Source organism: Pituophis catenifer, unplaced genomic scaffold (genome assembly GCF_029215685.1).
Source record: "Pituophis catenifer annectens isolate HBS135680 unplaced genomic scaffold, rPitCat1.0.hap2 SCAF_1, whole genome shotgun sequence".
NCBI classification, from domain to species: Eukaryota; Metazoa; Chordata; class Lepidosauria; order Squamata; family Colubridae; genus Pituophis; species Pituophis catenifer.
Window position 1 is genome coordinate 96,940,033 of NW_027256881.1, and position 20,825 is coordinate 96,960,857.

At 37.8% G+C, this 20,825-nt stretch overlaps 1 protein-coding gene across 1 annotated transcript in view; it reads right to left on the bottom strand.

Annotated features, from left to right (window-relative positions):
* Nucleotides 1-15,674, bottom strand: part of DCBLD1 (discoidin, CUB and LCCL domain containing 1) — a 36,372-nt gene extending 20,698 nt beyond the window's left edge. The window contains exons 1-4 of the mRNA XM_070952973.1: nt 15,599-15,674; nt 7,556-7,768; nt 1,945-2,079; nt 727-778 (exon numbers count right to left, since the gene is read on the bottom strand). Of these exons, the coding sequence (XP_070809074.1) occupies nt 727-778; nt 1,945-2,079; nt 7,556-7,768; nt 15,599-15,674 (476 nt within the window). The remainder of the gene's footprint in view (nt 1-726; nt 779-1,944; nt 2,080-7,555; nt 7,769-15,598) is intronic.
* Between the last annotated feature and the right edge of the window lie 5,151 nt (nt 15,675-20,825).

Genomic DNA, 20,825 nt, shown 5'->3' on the forward strand with positions numbered 1-20,825 from the left:
ATGTCTTTATTTTCAAAGCTACCCTGTTTCCCCGAAAATAAGACATCCCCTGATAATAAGCCCAATTGGGCTTTTGAGCGCATTTGCTAATATAAGCCCCACCCCGAAAATAAACCCTCCCGAAAATAAGCCCTCCCCAAAAATATTTAACCGCATGTGCAGCTGTTCCCTGCCATTTCCTCTGGTTAGGGTTAGGGAGACAGAGCTAGAAATCAGGTAAGACTGCAAGAGGATCCCCGTCTTGCTCCACGGGCCCCAAAATAATAAGACCTCCCCCAAAATAAGGGCAAGCGCTTATTTCAGGGTTCAAAAAAATATAAGACAGGGTCTTATTCTCGGGGAAACACGGTACTGCATGAAAGACTTCTTTCTGTGGTTAGGAGCCAGACATCCTCAATACCAAAAGCATAGTCCCGACTTATTTTGGCATCATAAGTCACTATACTATATGTTAGGACAGTGAAGTGTTCTGCTGCAGCATTCCTTCAGTATGTTTGGAATGTAAAGTCTTCCCAAAGAAGTCTTTTCTGCCTCACTCAGAGAAGCATCCAGTAGATAATCACATAGGCAGATGCCTCTAAGTATCTCCTGAAAAACACATTCCTGTGGTTGGCAGTAGGGTTCCTGGCTTATGGTCATGTCTATTAACTGGCTGCAGCAATAAATATGTTACAAGCAAGATGCAACTTGACAGCCAGAGAGTCTAGCCCTTAAGCCTATACTTACCTATACCCCAGCTCTGCGTAGTAGCTGCCTCTCTCCAGACATGTGATTAGATCTGTTCAAAGTAAAAGTTATTTCTCAATCAGGAAGATACGCGTACTTGTGAATTTACATTCATAAGTCCATACATACAAACTTAATCAATTAAAGATAAAGTATCATTTAAGAAGAATTAATAGCCACAGAGGTCCTGCAACATTTGTTTCTCCCTTCATAACCTTTGTTTTATCTTCCTTTTCCTAGATTTCTTCAATTGGATCTACATTCCCCCCCAAAAAAATTAATTACAGCAAAACTTCAATTTAACAAAAGTCTTGAGGGAAGAGTCATTGTTTAAACCCTAATGTCAGAATTTCCATTGTGTGAAATTCTAGTTTAGCAAGAACTGTCTTATCCATGGAATGATAAGCCAGTCAGATTTAGAAATCTGTTATAAATCAAGTACAACTTGGCAACAGAGTTTTTGTGTACAACTTGGCAACAGAGTAGAGGTTCACATTCTTTCATGCTAACACACAGATTTTTTCAATATCAATTTCTGACTGCAACCATTAGTACTGAAATAGTAAAATGAAAGGCAATTTCTCTCTGTTTGCTTCTCCTTTCGGTTCAGAATGCTTGGCATGCCAGCAAGAAGGCACTCTCCCTGCTATCTGGCCACCTCAGCTTCAGGGTTGACATAAGGTGTCAACCCTGAAGCTGACCTGACCGAAGCCATCTTGGAGCTTCAGTGTTCTCACACTGGAGCTGAAGGATAGGGAGCGGAGATTAGAGATAGCCAAAATAAAATACTTTCACTTGGGAACCAAGGACATTCTCACACCTGGCCTAAGGAAGGTGAGGTCACCAGGCAACCAGACAGTATCTTGATTGGACCATGTGACTGATTGTTTGGGGTTGAGGAAAAACGTTTACTTTTAATTAGGTGAAAACTGCGGGAACCTTCAGAGTCAGTTTTTATCAGATCTGTGCCAATATGATATATCCAATAAAGCTATTCTTTGAGGAATTCATCTGCCTCGGAGTTTTGCTTGCTATGGGTCTATTACTTGGAACCCTGACATAAGGAGCAATGCCAAATAAGGCATTGTGATTAGAGATTACTAGCATTTAGCTTATCCTTGCTTCCCAAAACTAAGGAATGAGAAGTCACTGTTCTGAGCTGGTTTTGTAGTCATTGTTCCTTTGACAGCTCATCTCATTTGAGGTTCTCCACTATACCTGGATGATCACTGCTGGTGAAGGACAGGAGAAAGCCCCTGCCAGATACATGGGACCTGCTCTCAAAGCGAATGGTTACTTCATGAAAATCCAAGATGATTTCTTTGGGGATGGGCACTTTGCCACAATAAGGTCCTAAAAATAGAACAAGTAAAATTGGAGACTTGCTCCATACAACAGAGACACACCAAAAAAAAAAAAAAAAAACCTCAAACAAATCCATAGAACTTAGTTTACTATGTGCAATTTTGTGCATGTTTGACTTGTAATCTTTGAAGCTAGTTAAATAGCTAAATTCTTGTCACCTTGCATTCAATAAAAAAGAAACACTAATATTAACATTTTAGATTATTTTAGTTCCAAGTACTGTACATAACTAGAATTCAGTGGTTTTGAAAGTATAGCTTTCTTAAAAGAGCAGTAAATAACAAAACCCGACAATCAGAACTGGTTCATCATTTATGTTCTTAATACAGTGTATGTGATAAATACATATGTAATAAATATGTAAATAAATATGTAAACATGTAATAAATATATTCATAGTGTATGATTTGTTTTAGTTCTTGGTTTTAGTTGTTTATTATTTTATGATTTGTAATTTTATTATTGCTATGAACTGTCCAGAATCATGTTTTAAGATAGCTATATAAATCTTTTAAGTACATTAATATACATAGCACTATTAAGCTATTTGCAAACTATATATTCACATTTAGTTATTTCTATTAAAAACAAAAACAGTAATCCTTTTCCTTATTTTTCTTCCTCTGTTTTGAGAAATAGTTTATTAAAAGTTCAGTAACAATTTTATTTTTTTACATTGGAAATTAAATACACTAAACATTTTTAGATCCAAATTATATGGCATTATAATGGAACCAATTTCATTAATTAAAACATTTTAAGCTGTTACTTTTTACATTTGAATTCTTTAGAAAATTTGGAAATGCTTTTGCTGGTTTAGTTCACCATTTTATCTAACTATAATTTTTAATAATTAATGCAGCATTACTTTCCTCAAAGCGTTATTTTAAAAATTGTTAGAAAGCAAGGTGAAAACTATTGGAAATGCTCAACTGAAAGTAGTGAACAATTTAGAGATATAAATAAATTGTAAAAATTAAATGAAAAAATTAAGGAAAAAGTGATAGGAGATCTATTGATAGAGAAAGAGAGTGAATAGTAATCCATAATATTGTAAAAGATAATTAACATTATGAGCGGGATGTAGAACAGTATTATTCTATATCCAAAATCTCTTATGTCATGTTATTCTATAATATAAATGTTACAGAGGATTACAATATCCACAAAAGCAAATAATTCAGGATTTTGTAGGTTTCACTTATTGAGAATTCTGTAGGTATAAAGATTGTGAATCAAGTTGATTGGTTAGGAGAGAAAATGAACAACAAAATGTTTCAGAAACATATAGATGTGACCTCATTTTAGCATGCAAGCTGACCAGACCTGTGTACATATCAGCTGGAAATCAATTCATAGTTGTATAAAATACTTAGAAGAGAAAGTTATCTTTATTGTAAGATCTGGTGTCCTGAAGGACAAAGAAAGTGTTTGAAGATTAAAGATTTAATCTTTTTACTCTGAGTGCAAAATCCTCAAAACTGATCACAACAACCAAGTTCACATGCAAAACAGAGGGTTTCAAACTCAAAACAGGATGTTTCAAATTCAAAATAGTTTGAATTCAAAACATTTTGCGCACACCTAGGAATTATTGTCTCCTGTCTCCTGTTAAATTACTAAGACCTTAAACATTCTTTAAGGCTAAAGAGCCATTGCAGGATGTAATTATGCTTAAGAGTTTTTATTTTAATAAAAGACAGATTGGAGGAAGTCTGAATTATGTCAGTAGAAGGCCTGAATTACAGCCCTCCAAAAATTGTAGCACACACTTTTAAATGTTCTTACTTGCTTTAAGAGTTAAGAGATATGTGGTTGTTTCGCTATAGTCCAAAATGTTTTATATCATTAGAAACCATTTCTACCAGCCTTTTGCTATTAATAGTTTCTAGGTGATATTACTACAACAAAAATAACTGTTATGGTTTAAAAATATGGCAACTGAAGGCAGAAAGGCCTGCAATTTCTGTTCCATCAGTACGCTGATGATACTCAGCTATACATCTCCACCCCGGACCACCCCAATGATGCCCTTGACGCGATGTCCCGGTGCCTGGAGGCCGTGCGGATCTGGATGGGGAGAAACAAGCTCAGACTCAACCCCTCCAAGACGGAATGGCTGTGGTTTTCTGCGCCCCGGTATAGCCAGCTGGCTCCATCGCTGACTATTGGGGGTGAGACCTTGGCCCCCTCAGAGAGGGCTCGCAACTTGGGTGTCCTCCTGGATGCACGGCTGTCTTTAGAAGATCATATGACGGCTGTAGCCAGGGGGGCTTTTTATCAGGTTCGCCTGATCCACCAGTTGCGTCCCTTTCTGGACTGAGACGCCTTGCGCACGGTCACTCATGCCCTCGTCACCTCCCGTTTGGACTACCGTAATGCTCTCTACATGGGGCTCCCCTTGAAGAGCACTTGGAGGCTCCAACTGGTCCAGAATGCGGCCGCGCGGGTGATTATGGGAGCGACATGGCACACCCATGTAATACCTCTCCTGCGTGAGCTGCACTGGCTCCCGGTGGTCTTCTGGGTGCGATTCAAGGTGCTGGTTACCACCTTTAAAGCACTCCATGGCTTAGGACCTGGGTACATATGAGATTGCCTTCTGTCATCGATAGCCTCCCACCGGCCAATACGCTCCCACAGAGAGGGACTCCTCAGGGTGCCGTCGGTCAAACAATGTCGACTGACGACACCCAGGGGGAGAGCCTTCTCTGTGGGAGCACCTGCCCTCTGGAATGAATTGCCCCCGGAGATTCGAATGATCCCCGACCTACATACCTTTTGCCGTGCCCTTAAGACTCTATTGTTTCAACAGGCTGGGCTGGCTTAGAAAATGAATTTTAATTGGGTGTTGTAGTTTTTTAATATAAGGGCCAAATTTTTAATAAATTTTAAACTGTTTTTAAATTTTATGGGTATATTTTGTTTTAGTATGGCTGTACACCGCCCTGAGTCCTTCGGGAGAAGGGCAGTATAAAAATTTAAATATAAATAAATAAAAAATAAATAAATTGACTCATCAAGAGAAACCAAACAAATTAATACTGGTCATAAAAGTCTCTGAAGCATTAAACAATAGAACCAAGGAAGCTTCCAGACATAGCCTAGATTCTTCATGAAAATGATAATATTACATTGGGGAGACTGAAATACCCCAGTTTGACTGTTCTTCATAATCATCCAGAGTTTGATTTATCTGTTCTCAGTGTGTGTGTGTGTGTGTGTGTGTGTGTGTGTGTGTGTGTATGATCCATTCCCAAAGTTCTGATGGCTGCATTCCCCCATGGCCACATGATTGCATATGGAGTGCTTGTCAGATTTACAGCATCCCATAGTCATGTGATCATGAGTTTTTAGAGAAAGCAGGTTCATTTAATGACTATGGCATTCGCTTAATAAATGGGCATTTACTTAACAATGTTGCAAAAAAGGTTATGAAATTGGATGTGATCACATGATGACCTGCCATGACTTACAATCATAATTCCAGGCTTAATTATGATTGTAAATCAAGGACTACCTGTACATATGTACATATAAGAGTTTGGTAGAGGGTTAGCTACAGTAAAATGATTTGTTTAATGAATAAAAATAAATTTGCAACATGGTCTGGAAATCAACACTTAACATACTTAAAAAAAATAGAATGGAAAGAAATGGTTATTTTTGTGTTTTGAAGTTACAAGAGAAATAAACACTTTCCCCATTCCTTTTTTCCAGACTAAATTTGCCCCTCCAGACATTTTCCCACAGCTACACTTCTAGTATCTCTCATATTTCCCAATGACCTGTCTTACTCTCAAGTGTACAGTAATTAAGACTGCTGATTCATTCTGAGGTTGACTGGTCTGGGGCTAGGAAACATATTGAACTGTATTCCAGATACTATAAAAGAAATTCTGCACAAAAAAATGAAACATGCCTGCACTAGTGAAAGAAGTCAACTAAAAATCTCAGAATCACTAGAAATACTGTTCACAATTCTATAAAAAAAGCCTATTATCCCATAACAATGTCAGAATTTTTATATTTATTAGGGAGAAATATTTGTCTTACATTTTTACTATCATAGCAGAAGAACTATGTCTCTTTTAATAAGATGAAAAGCAATAGTGTTAAAATATACAAATATACAACAGCACTCGAAATCCAAGACTGTATAAAAACAGCCACTTGAACAAAACTCCTTGACAAATGTATCTCCCATCTTCTCTGTCATGCAGGAATGATATAAATGTAACCTAAAAATTCTAATCTTCTGCAAAAAAATTTTCAATATTCCATATTATATACATTAGGAAATCCTCCATTTTCCCTATTTAATTCTCTATAATCAGATATTCTCACAATCTTTCTTTAGACATCAAGCACTAATTCAAAATAAAAGCAACTCTATGGTTCAGAAGACAGTCTCATTCCCAGCTTTTATTCTTTACAACATTTAATAACACAAATCTGACCAAGTCTACTTAAAAATAAGCCACTTTCTATGATAATCGCTCTCTGGGAAGTGTGTTTAGAACTGACTAAGTCATATGTTTTCATAACTGACAGATTAGAATACAACGGAACATTCTTGTATTGTTCTGTTATACTAATCACTGTGTGGCAGTTTATGTAAAAACAACACAACTTGGAAGAGGATTACACTCTAAAGCCATGATAAAATGAGGACTATTTAGTTATATCAGAGTAAAGATCTACTACCTATTTTCCTTGATCATCACTTTCAGTCTAGTCTAGTCATCAGTTCCATTATATTGGATGTTACATCATTTCTACAAAGTATATACGTGGTGTGCATCAGCTTTAATTGGATTCAGAAATGCTGCCTTCCACTTTCCTTATAGAATTAGGCCTAGGATACCCAGTTGGATCATTGTGATGACCTGGCCCCTATTTTTTGTACCCCTATACACACACTCTTTTTCTAAATGCTTTAATCATCATTTCTTGTATCAACTAAGTTATGCTATGGATTTTAGGTGCCATAAGTCTAACACAGAAGGAATATTCAGTTGTGTGTTTTGGCTGTTTTTTGTTTTTTGTTTATTTGAAAAAGGAAGAAGTGAATCCCTAGGCAATGATGAGAATTCCCATCTCACCTTGCTTACCGATCTTTGGCTCATCCTTATTCTTGTAGCTGATTAACCACCAGACTATCACAGTGCCCTTGTATGTCTCTGTTTCCCTTCAGTGATTAGTGCTTTTTTTAAAAGAAAAAAAAAACCAAACTCCTGGATAAACACAATGCAGATAAGGATGAGAGTGCTGATTTTATACATCCTTATTGATCAGTTTGTGGGAGCTTTGGACAGCTCATCTAAAGAACTTGGGAACTGCAGTGGGGATGAGTATGGGTCTCTGTGAAAATGATTTTGATAATTTGGGGAGTGACAACAATATTGTGGAAAATGCCTTAAGTCTTCTAATAAATCAGTTGCACCATCACCTCTTTACATACCATATACTGTTGTGGAATTGTAGATGATAAGGTAGTTAGATTCACATTTCTGGGATTCTATATCCAAGTCTCCAATTTTTAAAATCAGCTGCTTTCCATGAGGTACCTGAATTTTCTTTTCACAGACAGTATGATTGGGATAAGTTCTAGGATAGTTTTTGGATGTCAGAGTTCCACTGTCTCGGTAGATGACTATAGACCCACATCCATCACCTATTTGAAGAAAGAGATGAAAATTTAAGAAGTCTACATCAATAGGTATATACCTCCTGCACTGCACCACATGTTCAACTCTGTTAAAATATCACTTCCTACTTACTATTCTCCTAGATTTGAACATCTATTTTTAAAGTAGGTACTCAAATATCTCTTAAAAAGAAAGGGAGGTATGAATAACCAGTTCAGGGGTTACTAAGCTTGCATAAAAAATGTTCTTTGTTGTCAAAAATAATAGTGAGAAGTGTGTCTAGAACCAATTTACCCATTAGGCACAAGAGGCATCATACCTAGGGCCCATGAAAATCTCTTAATTATTTTTTAATTATAAAGAATAAAAATGAAGTAGAAATTATTAATTTTAAGACTTTTAATAAATACTTAATTTCATGCTTTTTAGGCAAGCATGCAGGAAAGGAAGACGTAACATTTGAACATCAAACTAATGATTTTATTGGTAACTTATAGGCATAGTGAAAATATTAAAATGTAGTAGTCCTAATGATATGTGATGTACATCACAACTAATCAGCAATGATTATTATTACAAAATATTGCACATTATACATTATTTACTATTCCCTACTTCTCTGTAAAAATACAAAGGAAATATTGAAAATTGTATGAAACATATAACAAACAAAATATGCTACAGAAAATTTGCTAAATTACAGTTAGAACAATGACTTAGAGTAATATTGTAACCCATCCCATGGCATTTCTTGAAAAGATCTCTTAGCAGGCCACAAAATACTACAGAGCACAAAATAATGTATTATTTAAAGCACATTAAAAACGGTTATAGACCAAGGAACTATTATATATAGAAAACTGGATGCCAGCAAGCCCTATTATAGAAAGTCAGTCTGCCTATCCTTCACAGCTCAATCTATCAATGCTTTGTGATAAGATTTACAACATCTATTTTTATCAAAGCTGCTGTGTGACAGGGTGAGCTCCTGTCATTTGCTCCTGCCGAACCTAGCAGTTCGAAAGCATGTAAATCTGAGTAGATAAATAGGTACCACTTCAGTGGGCTCATTAATGGAGACATGAAAGGAGCCCACAATTCCTGGGCAATAGTGATGTCACCAGCTGATTCTTTCACCATGGAAGAGCTTCCGTGTTTCCCACATGGAAGTATAGGATCTATCTTTAAATCAATGCTGATGTTCCTTATGAACATTTCAGAACATTCTTGGAAAATAAAATGGTGGTGACTACAATGTGGTGTTCTGTTTAATAATATGCCCAGAAGCCTAGAAAAGAGACACGTTACACTGACATGCTAGAAAGCATCATGAGAAACTTGAGAGAATAATGGGAAATAACCTTACCCACCTGTTGTCTATCCAACTCCTCATAGTAAGTATTTAGTGAAAATGCCCACAATATGCTCTCAAAATTTGAAATAAGGTTGGAAGAAGCTATGACCTAAAATGTTGCTGCTGTGGACAGAGGTAGGTAGCAGTGGGAGAAAGTTTGCAAGCATTACTATCTAGTTTAGTTTAGTTTAGTTTTATTAAATTTGTATACCACCCTACTCCCGAAGGACTCAGGGCGGTGAACAGGCACAGAATAAAATACAGAAATACAAAAGTTAGAAACAATTTAAAACCAAATTAAATAATTTAGCCTAAGACAATTAAAAATCCCAATAATTTAAAACAAATTAAAATTTCAGTTTAAAAATTTAAAAGAAAGGGGAGAAAATCTAGATATATGATCCATAGTTTGCTGGTCTACATTAAGGGAAAATCAAGATTCCTCTGGCAAAAAAGAAACATAGCCCCAAGTTTCAAATGAAGTGCTGGTGAAATATACAAAGCAGCCACAGCTGATTAAAAGATAGGCAGAGTTGCTTTAAGGCCTGCTGGACGGACACATGTATGCCCCGAAGATATTCTGCTTGGCTCTGGTGGAAGTGTTTCCTAGTCAGGCACATCCACATCCAGAAGATCTTGGGTCAGCCTCAAAACAGTCATGCCTTCAAGCAGCTGCCACCGATTCCTGGCTTTGAGAAAAGATCCAGATGAGAACAGATAACGTATGCACCAAATCTCATTTCTTCAACTGAAAACGCTCGAGTGTCATATAAATTGGACAGTGATCCACTAAAGTTCACATTATAATAAACTGATCAGTTTTTAAGAAGTCACAAGATTTTTGAATGCTCTGATTTGTACAGGTGTAACACCCATTTGTTAAAGTCAAAAAAACAAGTCTCTTCTCAAGGAATTTGTGTTTTGTCTTCCTCAATTAATGGAATGACAGAAAGGAAGAATGTCAGCATTTAATAGGAAGTGGGTGGAGTTTACTGCAGCTTAATTCATCTCCAATTTTTCAGCTGAGAAGCATGGTGTTTCATCTACTTTGGCTTCCATATTAACTAAGCTAAGGGGTTAAATTCTCAAGCAGATTTTTCAGGAAACTGCTCCAGTTTTCTTTCCTGAATAGAGCCTTCAATTCAAGAAATATTAGGCCTCAAGAAATGGCATTGTTTCTGGCTTAACTCTTTCTTCTCTTTTGTCCCTCAGATTGGATCTGTCTCCCATTTTCGTTTCACGAGCACAGCAATGTTAAATAGAACTAATAGTTCCTTGCCTGAATTTTATCCAAGGAAGAAAGGGAAGGAACATCTGCCCAAACTAAATAGGACCAGTGATTTCCACTTTTGCTTGCTTCCAAAATAATTATGAAACTACTGTTCTTACAGTAAATTGCTTAATATGTTTTACAGGAAAGAGATGGGAATTATTTTATGGGGACAGTATGTTTTTGTGTATATTCTACAGTATTCTGTCAGAGAGTTCAATCTACTGTGTTGAAACACATTCTTGCAGAATTGGTCTCTTGATGGTCACATCACATCACATGGTAATATGGCTGGGTCTAAAGAAAGCATTAGATAAAAAGGGCTTTACAATCCTTTCTAAGCAGTTTACTGTGTCAGCATATTGCCCCCAACAATCTGAATCCTCATTTTACTAACCTCGAAAGGATGTAAGGCTGAGTCAACCTTGAGCCAGTCAGGATCAAACTCCTGGCTGTGGGCAGAGTTAACCTGCAATACTGCATTCTAACCACACTGCCACCACAGCTCTTATGCCAAATTTTGGCTTGCTATCTTATACAACAACCACACTTTGTAAACAAAGGTTTATGGTTTAGCATATTGGACAAATCCAATTAACTATAATATATTTAATAAGTAATGGGTTAAACAAATTATGTGAACTCAATATGTGAACTCAATCATCATCTTATTCAGTTTTATAGGCTAAAATGTAAAGCAATCATGCAGGATATTTTTCTTAAATTTTATTTTTGGGACGCTACCCAAGATAATATGACACTCTGCACCATTTTTACTCTTTCTAAAAGCATTCAGCCACAATAAGGCAGAAGAACTTGAAGCAATTCTTAACATATTTGAAATTCAAGAAGGATCACTTAAAGTTAAAATGTTAATTCTCACCTTGTTGGATTCCTACCACTGGCTTGCCTTCTAACTCCTTGTAAGAATAATTTAAAAATGACAAGGACTAATTTTCTAAATTACAGATAATTATTAAATAAACATAATTGGGAAACCAATATTATACTAATCTACCATTATGCATTAAATCTTGCTGACAAACCTTAGAAATAAATCATACTGTATAACATATAACCTGCATAGCCTGGATAATAGTGTAACAGTTCTGGGTCCACCATCTGTTACGTTTTTTAAGAAGAGGCCAGATACCACCTCTCATGGACGTCTTAAATAGTTTTTCTGCACACTGAGGAGAATTGGACTAGGAGCCTGGTGGCACAGTGGACTAAATGCTGTTAAAGTACCATTTAGTTGCCAGCTGCCTGCAATTACTGCAAGTTCAAATCTCACCAGGCTCAAGGTTGACTCAGCCTTCCATCCTTTCAAGGTAGGTAAAATGAGGACCTGGATTGTGGGGGCAATAAGCTAACTTTGTATAAAAAAGAACACCGCTTAGGGTGGGCCGAAAGCCCTACTAGGAAGGTATATACAAAAGTATGAAGGCTTTTGCTTAATGCATTGTAAGCCGCCCTGAGTCTCCGGAGAAGGGCGGCATATAAATCGAACTAATAAATAAAATAAATAAATAAATGATGCTCATGGTCCCTTCCAACTCTGAATTTTATGATTTTATGTTGCTCTAGTTTTTATGTTTACTAGTTAACAGTGAACTCTGACTACTGTTTTACATAATATGCACAAACAATAACAGAGAATCTTTGCTCAGCAGTCTATCCTCCATTTTATTTCAAATCAAGCCACACATCAGATAAATGTTTGCAGCTATCTATTTTTAATACAAGGTATAACGTCACATTGCCTGACTTACTCTTTACAACAATCCCATATGATGGGTAGTTATCATGTACTTGTAATGCTGATGGGGATGAAGCTGAGATACAAGCACTGCTCAGCCTGAGGCCACCTACCAAACTCATTGCAAATCTGAGTTTGAAACAACTGACCACTCAGCACTCATTCTTAGACAGCTATACTTTGTAGCATATATATGTTTCCTGCTTTTTAAAAGGTATAACAAAGAAAAGGCTGTTTTCATTCATGCTTAGTTTTGCTCAAAGTGAAAGACAGGTCTAAGATATAGCTCATCTATGAAGTTTTTAAGAAATTGTACATACTGTATGCCTATTACCATGTTTCTCCAAAAAGGCGGCCTGGTCTTATTTTCTTTTGACCCCTGAAAAAACGGCTAGGCCTTCTTTTTGGAGGGTTCTAATTATTGACTCACCACGTGGCGGTTGCACCGACAGCCCTGCCCAGCAGGAGCCCGTTGCTGGCCCACTTCTTCTGCGGCCGCTTGCCACCACTCGCATGCATCGCCCTGGCCTCTATTTCGCATTCAGATGCCTGCTGGAAGGCATCTGCAGCTGATAACAGAGCTACGGATCAATCCGGAGCTCTGTTATCGGCTGCAGATGCCTTCCGGCAGGCATCTGAATGCGAAATAGAGGCCAGGGCGATGCATGCGAGTGGTGGCAAGCGGCTGCAGAAGAAGGTGAGGCAGGTGTCGGGGTGTGCAAGGCCTGGTAAGTAGGGCAGCTCCACCCCGCCATCCCCACCCTATCTTATTTTTTACCTGTGTGCCTCACCCCACTCCCTGCACTCTGCGGTGGGCGGGGTCTTAATTAGGGCTAATTTTGTGGGTGGGGCTTAATTTGATTGCATGTGCTCAAAAACATGATAGGGCTTCTTTTCAAGGTGGGTTGTCTTTTTGGAGAAACCCGGTACTTCTTTGCTGCACTGGATACAATCTGAAAATTGCAATACTTGGTGACTAATGCAGTTTGCAAAATTCTGCGTATAAGTTGTAGATGTCTTTATCAGAATTGCTGTCTTATTTCCTTAAACACATTTTTCTCCTATCTCATATTTTGTGTATTATCTTCTTGAGAATTTGGAACTTTACCCCCACTTTTTTTTTTTTTTTTAGCAAATACAGCAATAGGTTCTAATGAATGTATTGACCAAACCATGGATTTTGTATTTTTCCCCTCCCCCCCCCAAAAATAGTTCTTTTACAATCTTATAACTAGATAAACAGATAAAGCTGTCGTGGGTTAACAGGGTCAAACAATATAAAGCACTCAAATCAACTAATATAGTATAACTCAAGGTTCTATTTGCAAAGCCATGTTTTCTAGCTATATTAGACAAACCAAAGGTCAAAAAAAGGAATCTCTCCCCTTTTAAATTGTTGTAGAGCAGTGGTTCTCAATCTGTGGTCCACGAATCCCTAGGAGACCCATAATATCGTCATGGGGGAGTCCGCGACGGCTTAAAGAAATTTTAGGATTTAAATCGTGAGTTAAGTCTTGGGGATCTGTCCATGGCCACAAAAGGTATTTAAAGGGGGTCCATGGGGAACAAAAAATTGAGAACCACTGCTGCAGAGTATTTGGCCATTATCTGAGAGATCTACATATATCCTTCAATATTTTTGTTTAACTACAGCAACTTCTTAATTAACAGACTATTAAGACATTCCCTCTAAAATTGTAGAAGTTTATAACTTCATAGGAAATAAGAACCATCCTGTATGTCAAAAGTTCAGCGACTTTAGAACACTGCATTTCCAGTTTCATTTAAGGGAACCATTTGCATGTGCTAACCTGTATCCACCGATCATCTATTTCTGAGTTACAACTGATTGTTCTGATAGTGGAAATTCCCACAAGATACAAATAGCAAAGTTCACCTGAAGAACATATCTATAACTACTCAAAGGTAATCCCTCGAAAAGGAAAGCAAATTAAGGGTACATCTTACTACCCAGCGGGATTTCTTTTTGAGACTATGTTATAGAAAAACTAGTTTGAAGTTGAAAAGCAAGCAGATTGAGGAATTGCTAATCTTAAATCATGTTGCTTAAAACAGGTCTGCAATCACTCTGAGATTTAATTTTGCAGGGAAAACCTGAAAGGTACGCTAGAGGAATTAAAGCGACAAATTCCAAACACCTTAAAAACATACATTTCACACACCATGCTTTTTAAAGATTAAGTGTGATTTCCCGAACTTGCAGATGATTTTTTTTTTTTTTTTTTGAGATGTGACCCAGCTTCTAGAAGATAAAATGCCTGGTAGTATGTGCTTGAATTAACCAGTGTTGATACCACTCTCAATGTTTATCAAGTTTTAGGTAACAAGTTGGAGTGAGACCCAGCAGAATCTTATCTCAGCATGGCTCACAACCCTATTAGTCATTCATAAACATAGAATGTGCTAACTCCATTCATTCCACTCATAACTTTCTCATAGCTATTTTTCATAGCTTTCAAAGCTCAGGAAGGTTGGAAAAGAGACTGTAGCTGTGCAAATCTCTTTTAGCAGTCAGGTGGAATCTCTACCCTTCCCATGACTGTGCAGGTATTCTAAAACTAGAAACTGAATGCCCATTCTGATTTTTCTGAAATCAGAAAAATGTGAAAAGGGTAAGAATGTATAAAGCAGGACAACTCCACAGCTCTCAATATGGCTACCTCACTTCTCAGCAATACACGTGCCCATCTCTAATATACCAAGGTACCCTACAAACAAGGTGAGGTTAATGAAGGATTCAGATGCACATGCCACAAGAACCCTCTTTATTACATTCGAGAAACCAAGAAGCTTTTAAAAAAACAAAAACCTCTACCTCCAGAATGCTTAAATTCAAAGAGCTAGATCAGAAACTTTAGGAGCCCAGTTATCTATTTGCAGAATAGACACAAACTCGGCTGTTTTATCCCTCGAAAGCCGAAGTTGAAAGCAGGGTGTAAAAAAAGAAGAAACATATGCGCCTGGGAACAACAGGATTTTTTTTAAAAAGATGCAGATTGTATAATGTAACAATACAAATCCTAACTCGGGCAGATTATTTCCATCAGCAACTTGTAGCCTTCGGTTGCGCCTCAATTCGAGGTTTTTAAAAGAGCAGCCCTTTGCACCGAAACAAAACCAAAAAAAGAAAAAAAAAAGAGCAGGTTTTATCCCGCCGATCCAATTCCAACATTTTTTGAAAGTTGCGCTGAAGGTTTCAAAGACCTCTAGAAACCTTGAAGATTCTTACGATCTCCGGGATAAAAAGAGCTTCGCCCGAAAAGGGAAGAAATATCGGGCAATGCAAAGCGCTCGGTCCACAGAGAAGAGATCTTGCACGTAAGAATGATGCCTCTTGCGGGCGCGTCCATCCACCTCCAGTCTCTCACCCCCCCACCCCCCACTTTCCCCGCTCCTCACTCCACTAAACTTTCCCATGCCGAACGTGCGAACTGGCAGCCAGACCGACTCACCGAGCTTCTCCGCCAAGCTCCCGGACAACAAAGCGGGGAGCAACAGGAGGACACCCAGCTCACGACTGCGGCCCATAATCCCCGGACCTGCGCCCGCGGGGGTGGGTGGGATGGGGAAGCCCTTCTCGCTCACTTGCTTCTCCCGGCGCTTTTCAAAACTCGCTCCCGCGCCCGGCCGGGGAAGGATTTGTGCGCCGCTCGTTTTTCTTCAAAGGACGCGTCCAACTCTCACGCCAGATGGGCAACGCTTCCCTCTTAGCTGCAGCCGGGCGAACCTCCCTCCCTCGCCTCCCCCCCCCCTCCTGTGGGGCGAAGGAAACGAGGAAGGAAGAAAGCAAGGAGCACGGCTCTTCGGATTGGATGTCGGAAAGGGGCGGAGCCTAGGGCCAGGCCCCTCCCCCTGGGTCCTTGTGGGAAAAGCATCTGTAACCTTCTCGTTCACCGGGCGGCCGGTCGCCCCCCCCCCCCCCCACAAGTACAGGTGACCTTATAAAGGCATTTGGAAAGAAAAACGGCTTTATTTCGGAAGGGGAAAAAAACACGGTTGTTGGGGAGGAAAGCCTTAGACTTTAACAGATTAATAGAGTTGGAAGGGATCTTGTAGGTCATCTAGTCCAACCTCCCCCCCCACCCAAACAAGAGACCCTTCATCATTTCTGACAGATGGCAGTCCAAATCTCTTCTTGAAAGCCTCCAGTGATGAAGGTCCCACAACTTCCGAAGGCAATTTCTGTTCCATTGGTTGATTGTTTTCACTGTCAGAAAATTTATCCTTATTTCTAGGTTGAATCTCTCCTTGATCAGTTTCCATCCATTATTCCTTGTCCGGCCTTCAGGTGCCTTGGAAAATAGGTTGAACCCTTCCTCTCTGTAGCAGCCCCTCAAATATTGGAGCACTGCTATCATGTCTCTCCTGGTCCTTCTCTTCACTAGACTAGCCACACCCAGTTCCCATAACCATTCTTCATATGTTTTAGCCTCCAATCCCCTAACCATCTTGGTTGCTCTTCTCTGCACTTTTTCTAGAGTCTCAGCATCTTTTTCATAGTGTGGTGACCAAAACTGGATGCGGTATTCTTTCAATAGTAAGCTCGATTTCCTAAGCAGGAGTCCCTGGATTCTCCCTCGACCCCCTGCTATTTCCCACTGAAGAATACTGTGATTATTCCTGGATCCTGGATCTTCTCTCACCGAGGCTCAAGCACGATACGTTTGATATTGCATTGCTGTTACAGAGCATGTAGTAAATGCGGATTTTTTTTTGAATTTTGAGTAATTACTGAACATGTAGGTAACACTAAAATGTCTGTAAGGGATCATTAGAGATTCCTATAAATTACACCCTTTCCCTCTCTTAATTTTCCTCCTTTTGGGATGCATTTATTTATTTTTTTATGCTTATTGTAAGGAAGTAGACAAATCTTAACATTCATATCCCAAAGGTGCTTTTTTTTTAAAGAGGCAACTAGACTTTCTGGTTTTTCTTTGAAGACGTTTCGCTTCTCATCCAAGAAACTTTTTCAGCGTAACATTCATAATTTTAGAAACATGTAGGGTAAGAAACCTTGTTTCATGCACAAAGTATTACGGCCATCTGCTAAGGAATGGATAATAAACCGGAACCCCATACTTCTGTCTCAAGAATATGAATATTCAGTGGAAATCATCCTTCAGTCCTCCGGGGAAGTCATGGCAAACTGAAGACAGCGCTACAAAAGCAGAAACCAAAGAGCCAGTGAGAAGACCTGTTCCTTGGAACCTCTCCAGATAAGGAGAATGTTGGGAGATTGCCCATATGTGCTTTGGGGACTGTTTCTTGCAAGGAGACCCCAGTCAGTGATTTTCTGCATGTTTGAGCACCTGGAGATAACGGGATCAGCCATCTTGCTCACAACATGGTTGAGCCGTTAAAAACACTTAAGTTCATAAACCTTATTTTCTAATCATTTTCAGAAATTACTCATTAACTACTTCTAAGCTATTAGATAACTTGAGACCAACAGGTCTGAAAACACCAGATGGGTCTGCCTTCAATTGCGACTGAAAGAAATCTTTAATCATAAGTTTAGGAATGTAAAGAATCTGAAACCAACAGTAAAAATGTAAATAGGATTTTGATCTTAGAAAGTTGTAAACCGACGATGTCAGATAAAAACTGGAATACTGAAACTTTTGCAATAAGTTTTTGTAATTAATTACAAAGAACAAACAGCTTCTCATAGGAAATAGATCCTGTTTAGTTTTTTGCAAGGTCCAACAAAGATAACAATTCTATGATTTCAAAAACTGGGCAAATAGAAGTGACTAATTCTTTTAGGTAGAAGAAAGATTTATAAACCTGCAAAATGTTCTAACAATAAAAGTATTATAGGAGACTTTTGAGGACTGAAATCAGAAAAGAGTAGCCACAATATCCACAATGTCAGTAATGATGTTTACTTCTATGGATAGACTTTGCCCCAAAAGTCATTATTGAAAAAATCACAGATATCTAACAAATGTTGTCAAGGCAGAGATAGGTGTGGATATACGATCGACAGGCCAAAAAATGACTTAGAAAAGGTTGTTTTGCTGCATCTACAAAAGAAATTAGCTGGTTCTTTAAAATTTCAAAGAAAAACACCAATGACAAGAGAATAGCAAGAATGAAGAATTATTTATATAGGAATGCTCAAACTCTCAGAGGATCTGAGATTGAAGAATATCACCCATAGGAGTGAGAAGGCAATCTAATTGATAGCATATTACAGTGCCATCTACTGGAAAGCAAAATAAATCTTAAATTCGCTTCCTAGCCAGGAAGAAAACTTGGCTTCTGGAGCATTTGCCAGATTTTGTATATAGATTGTGTATATAGACATAATTTAGAGAATTTGGGTCACAATCACTTTTATCTCTTATGGCCAATCATGACTTGCCCCAAGGTGAGGACAGGCCTCCTACCATTTTGGAAGAGCAGGGATGTATGATATCAACCTCAGCTTGTCCCAGACCTTCCTCTGACATTTTTGGCTTCACAACAGTAATGTGTTTTCTTCTTTGCTGGTGCAAGGAAGGCTATCCAATCCATTTGTACATACAAATACTTCATTTTCAAATTCTGATTTATCATATTTTATTTCCAGTACATTTAAAGTCTATATTAAATATTTCTCTTAATATGAGAACCATTGAAAACTAAATCCCTATGCAAATAATTATTCTCTTGATTTCATTTTAAGCTTCTCCTTTTCCTCTGCCACTGTACAAAATAACTTATCACTGTATATTATCCATTTGCCTTTGCCTGTTGTTTCTTTTCTGTAAAGCACTTCTTGAGCTGTGCCAACAAACGTATTTTTGGGCATAGCCTGGGTTTATTTGTCATATGGTATTCCTGACAATGATTTTTTAAAATATTCTTTTAACTTTATCATACTATAAATAATCATGCCATCCAAGCCTCAGATCATGATCTTATTTATTTATTTATTTATTAGTCCAATTTATATGCCACCCTTCTCCGTAGACTCAGGGTGGCTTACAATGCATTATAGCAATAGCCTGCATACTTTTTTGTATATACCTGCTTATTAGGGCTTTCAGCCCTCCCTAAGTGGTGTTGTTCTATACAAAGTTGGCTTATTGCCCCCATAATCCGGGTCCTCAATTTACCTACCTCGAAAGGATGGAAGGCTGAGTCAACCTTGAGCCTGATGAGATTCGAACTTGCACTAACTTGCAGGCAGCTGGCAGCTAAGTGCTAGTACTTAACAGCACTTTAGTTCGCTGCACCACCGAGGCTCTTATAATTCTAATTTGTTAACAAAAACCATTCTTTCATCCAAACCAAACACCAGGCAGCAAAATACAGTTTAAAATCAGGTAACCGCAATTATCCATTTTCCTTTCCTGGAGAATGCTATATTTAACCTTTGGTTTCGTCCTCTGCTATATAAATCTAGATATATCTTTTTGCCATTGTTTCAGTTCTCAAAACTGGTAGTGTCTGAAATAAGAACAACAGTCTAGGGAATACATCTTTTCCCCAGAGATTCTTCCTAATAGAGATAATTGCAATTTTTCAGGAAGTGTTTACATTTAAAATTAATTTTTCGTCGGGCCCTGAAAACTTATTTATTTCAACTAGCCGGGCTGGCTTGATCCCACAGTTTGGGGTTAAATTTTAATTGATTTTAAATTGGGTTTGTTTTAAATCGCGCCCAAAAATATTTAATCATTTTAAACTGTTTTTAAATTTTGTATGTTCTGTTTTTATTTCGGCTGTTCACCGCCCTGAGTCCTATTGGAGAAGGGCGGTATATAAATTGAAACAAACAAATAAATAAAATTAATTAATTAATTAATTAATTAATTAATACTATATTAATATTAATTAATTAATTAATTATATAATAAATTAATATATATCTTTTTAATTGTTTTTAATGTTTGTATTGTATGTTTTTTATCTGGCTGTACACCGCCCTGAGTCCCTCGGGAGAAGGTACGGTATATAAATTCGAAATAAAATAAATAAAAATAAATAAATAAAAAGGCTAAATTTATGTTGCACCTTATGGTATAGAAGTACATTGCAGATCTTCACAGTATGCTATATTTAGAGATTAATATTTGTCAAATTGTGAAAAAAAATGAATCTGGTTTTGTGAACAATGGAAGGGCAGAAAGTCAGTGATTTTCAGTACTGAATACTGTGTATTTTTTGTCTGCCTTAATGTGACATTATCATAAGGGATTGTCCTGAAGAAGGACTAAGCAGCTGGTAGAACAAAAGTGGATCATAACATTGTGTTAGGGAGAAGTGGCCTCAGAAAAGACTAAGCTAAGAAGAGGAAAAGCTGCTGAAAGTAATCATCTGAGGTGATAATGCTAAAAAATTCTGCAAAAAGATCTCAGAGATCTGGAAATTTGACACTGTTGATGCAGGAGAGAGAAAGTTAGAATTTCCTTTATTTTTCTATGGTGTCCTTGGTGCTCTCTGAGTTTGGTGGTTTTCTTGCCCCAGTCATCACCACCCCCGCCTCTGTCCCGTGTCCCCGTTATCATTTCATGCATGGCACAAGAATCCTACCAATAATAATAATAATAATAATAATAATAATAATAATAATAATAATAATAATAATAATAATAATAATTATTATTATTATTTTATTTCTATACCGCCCTTCTCCCGAAGGACTCAGGGCGGTGTACAGCCTATTTAAAAACAGAATAAATATAA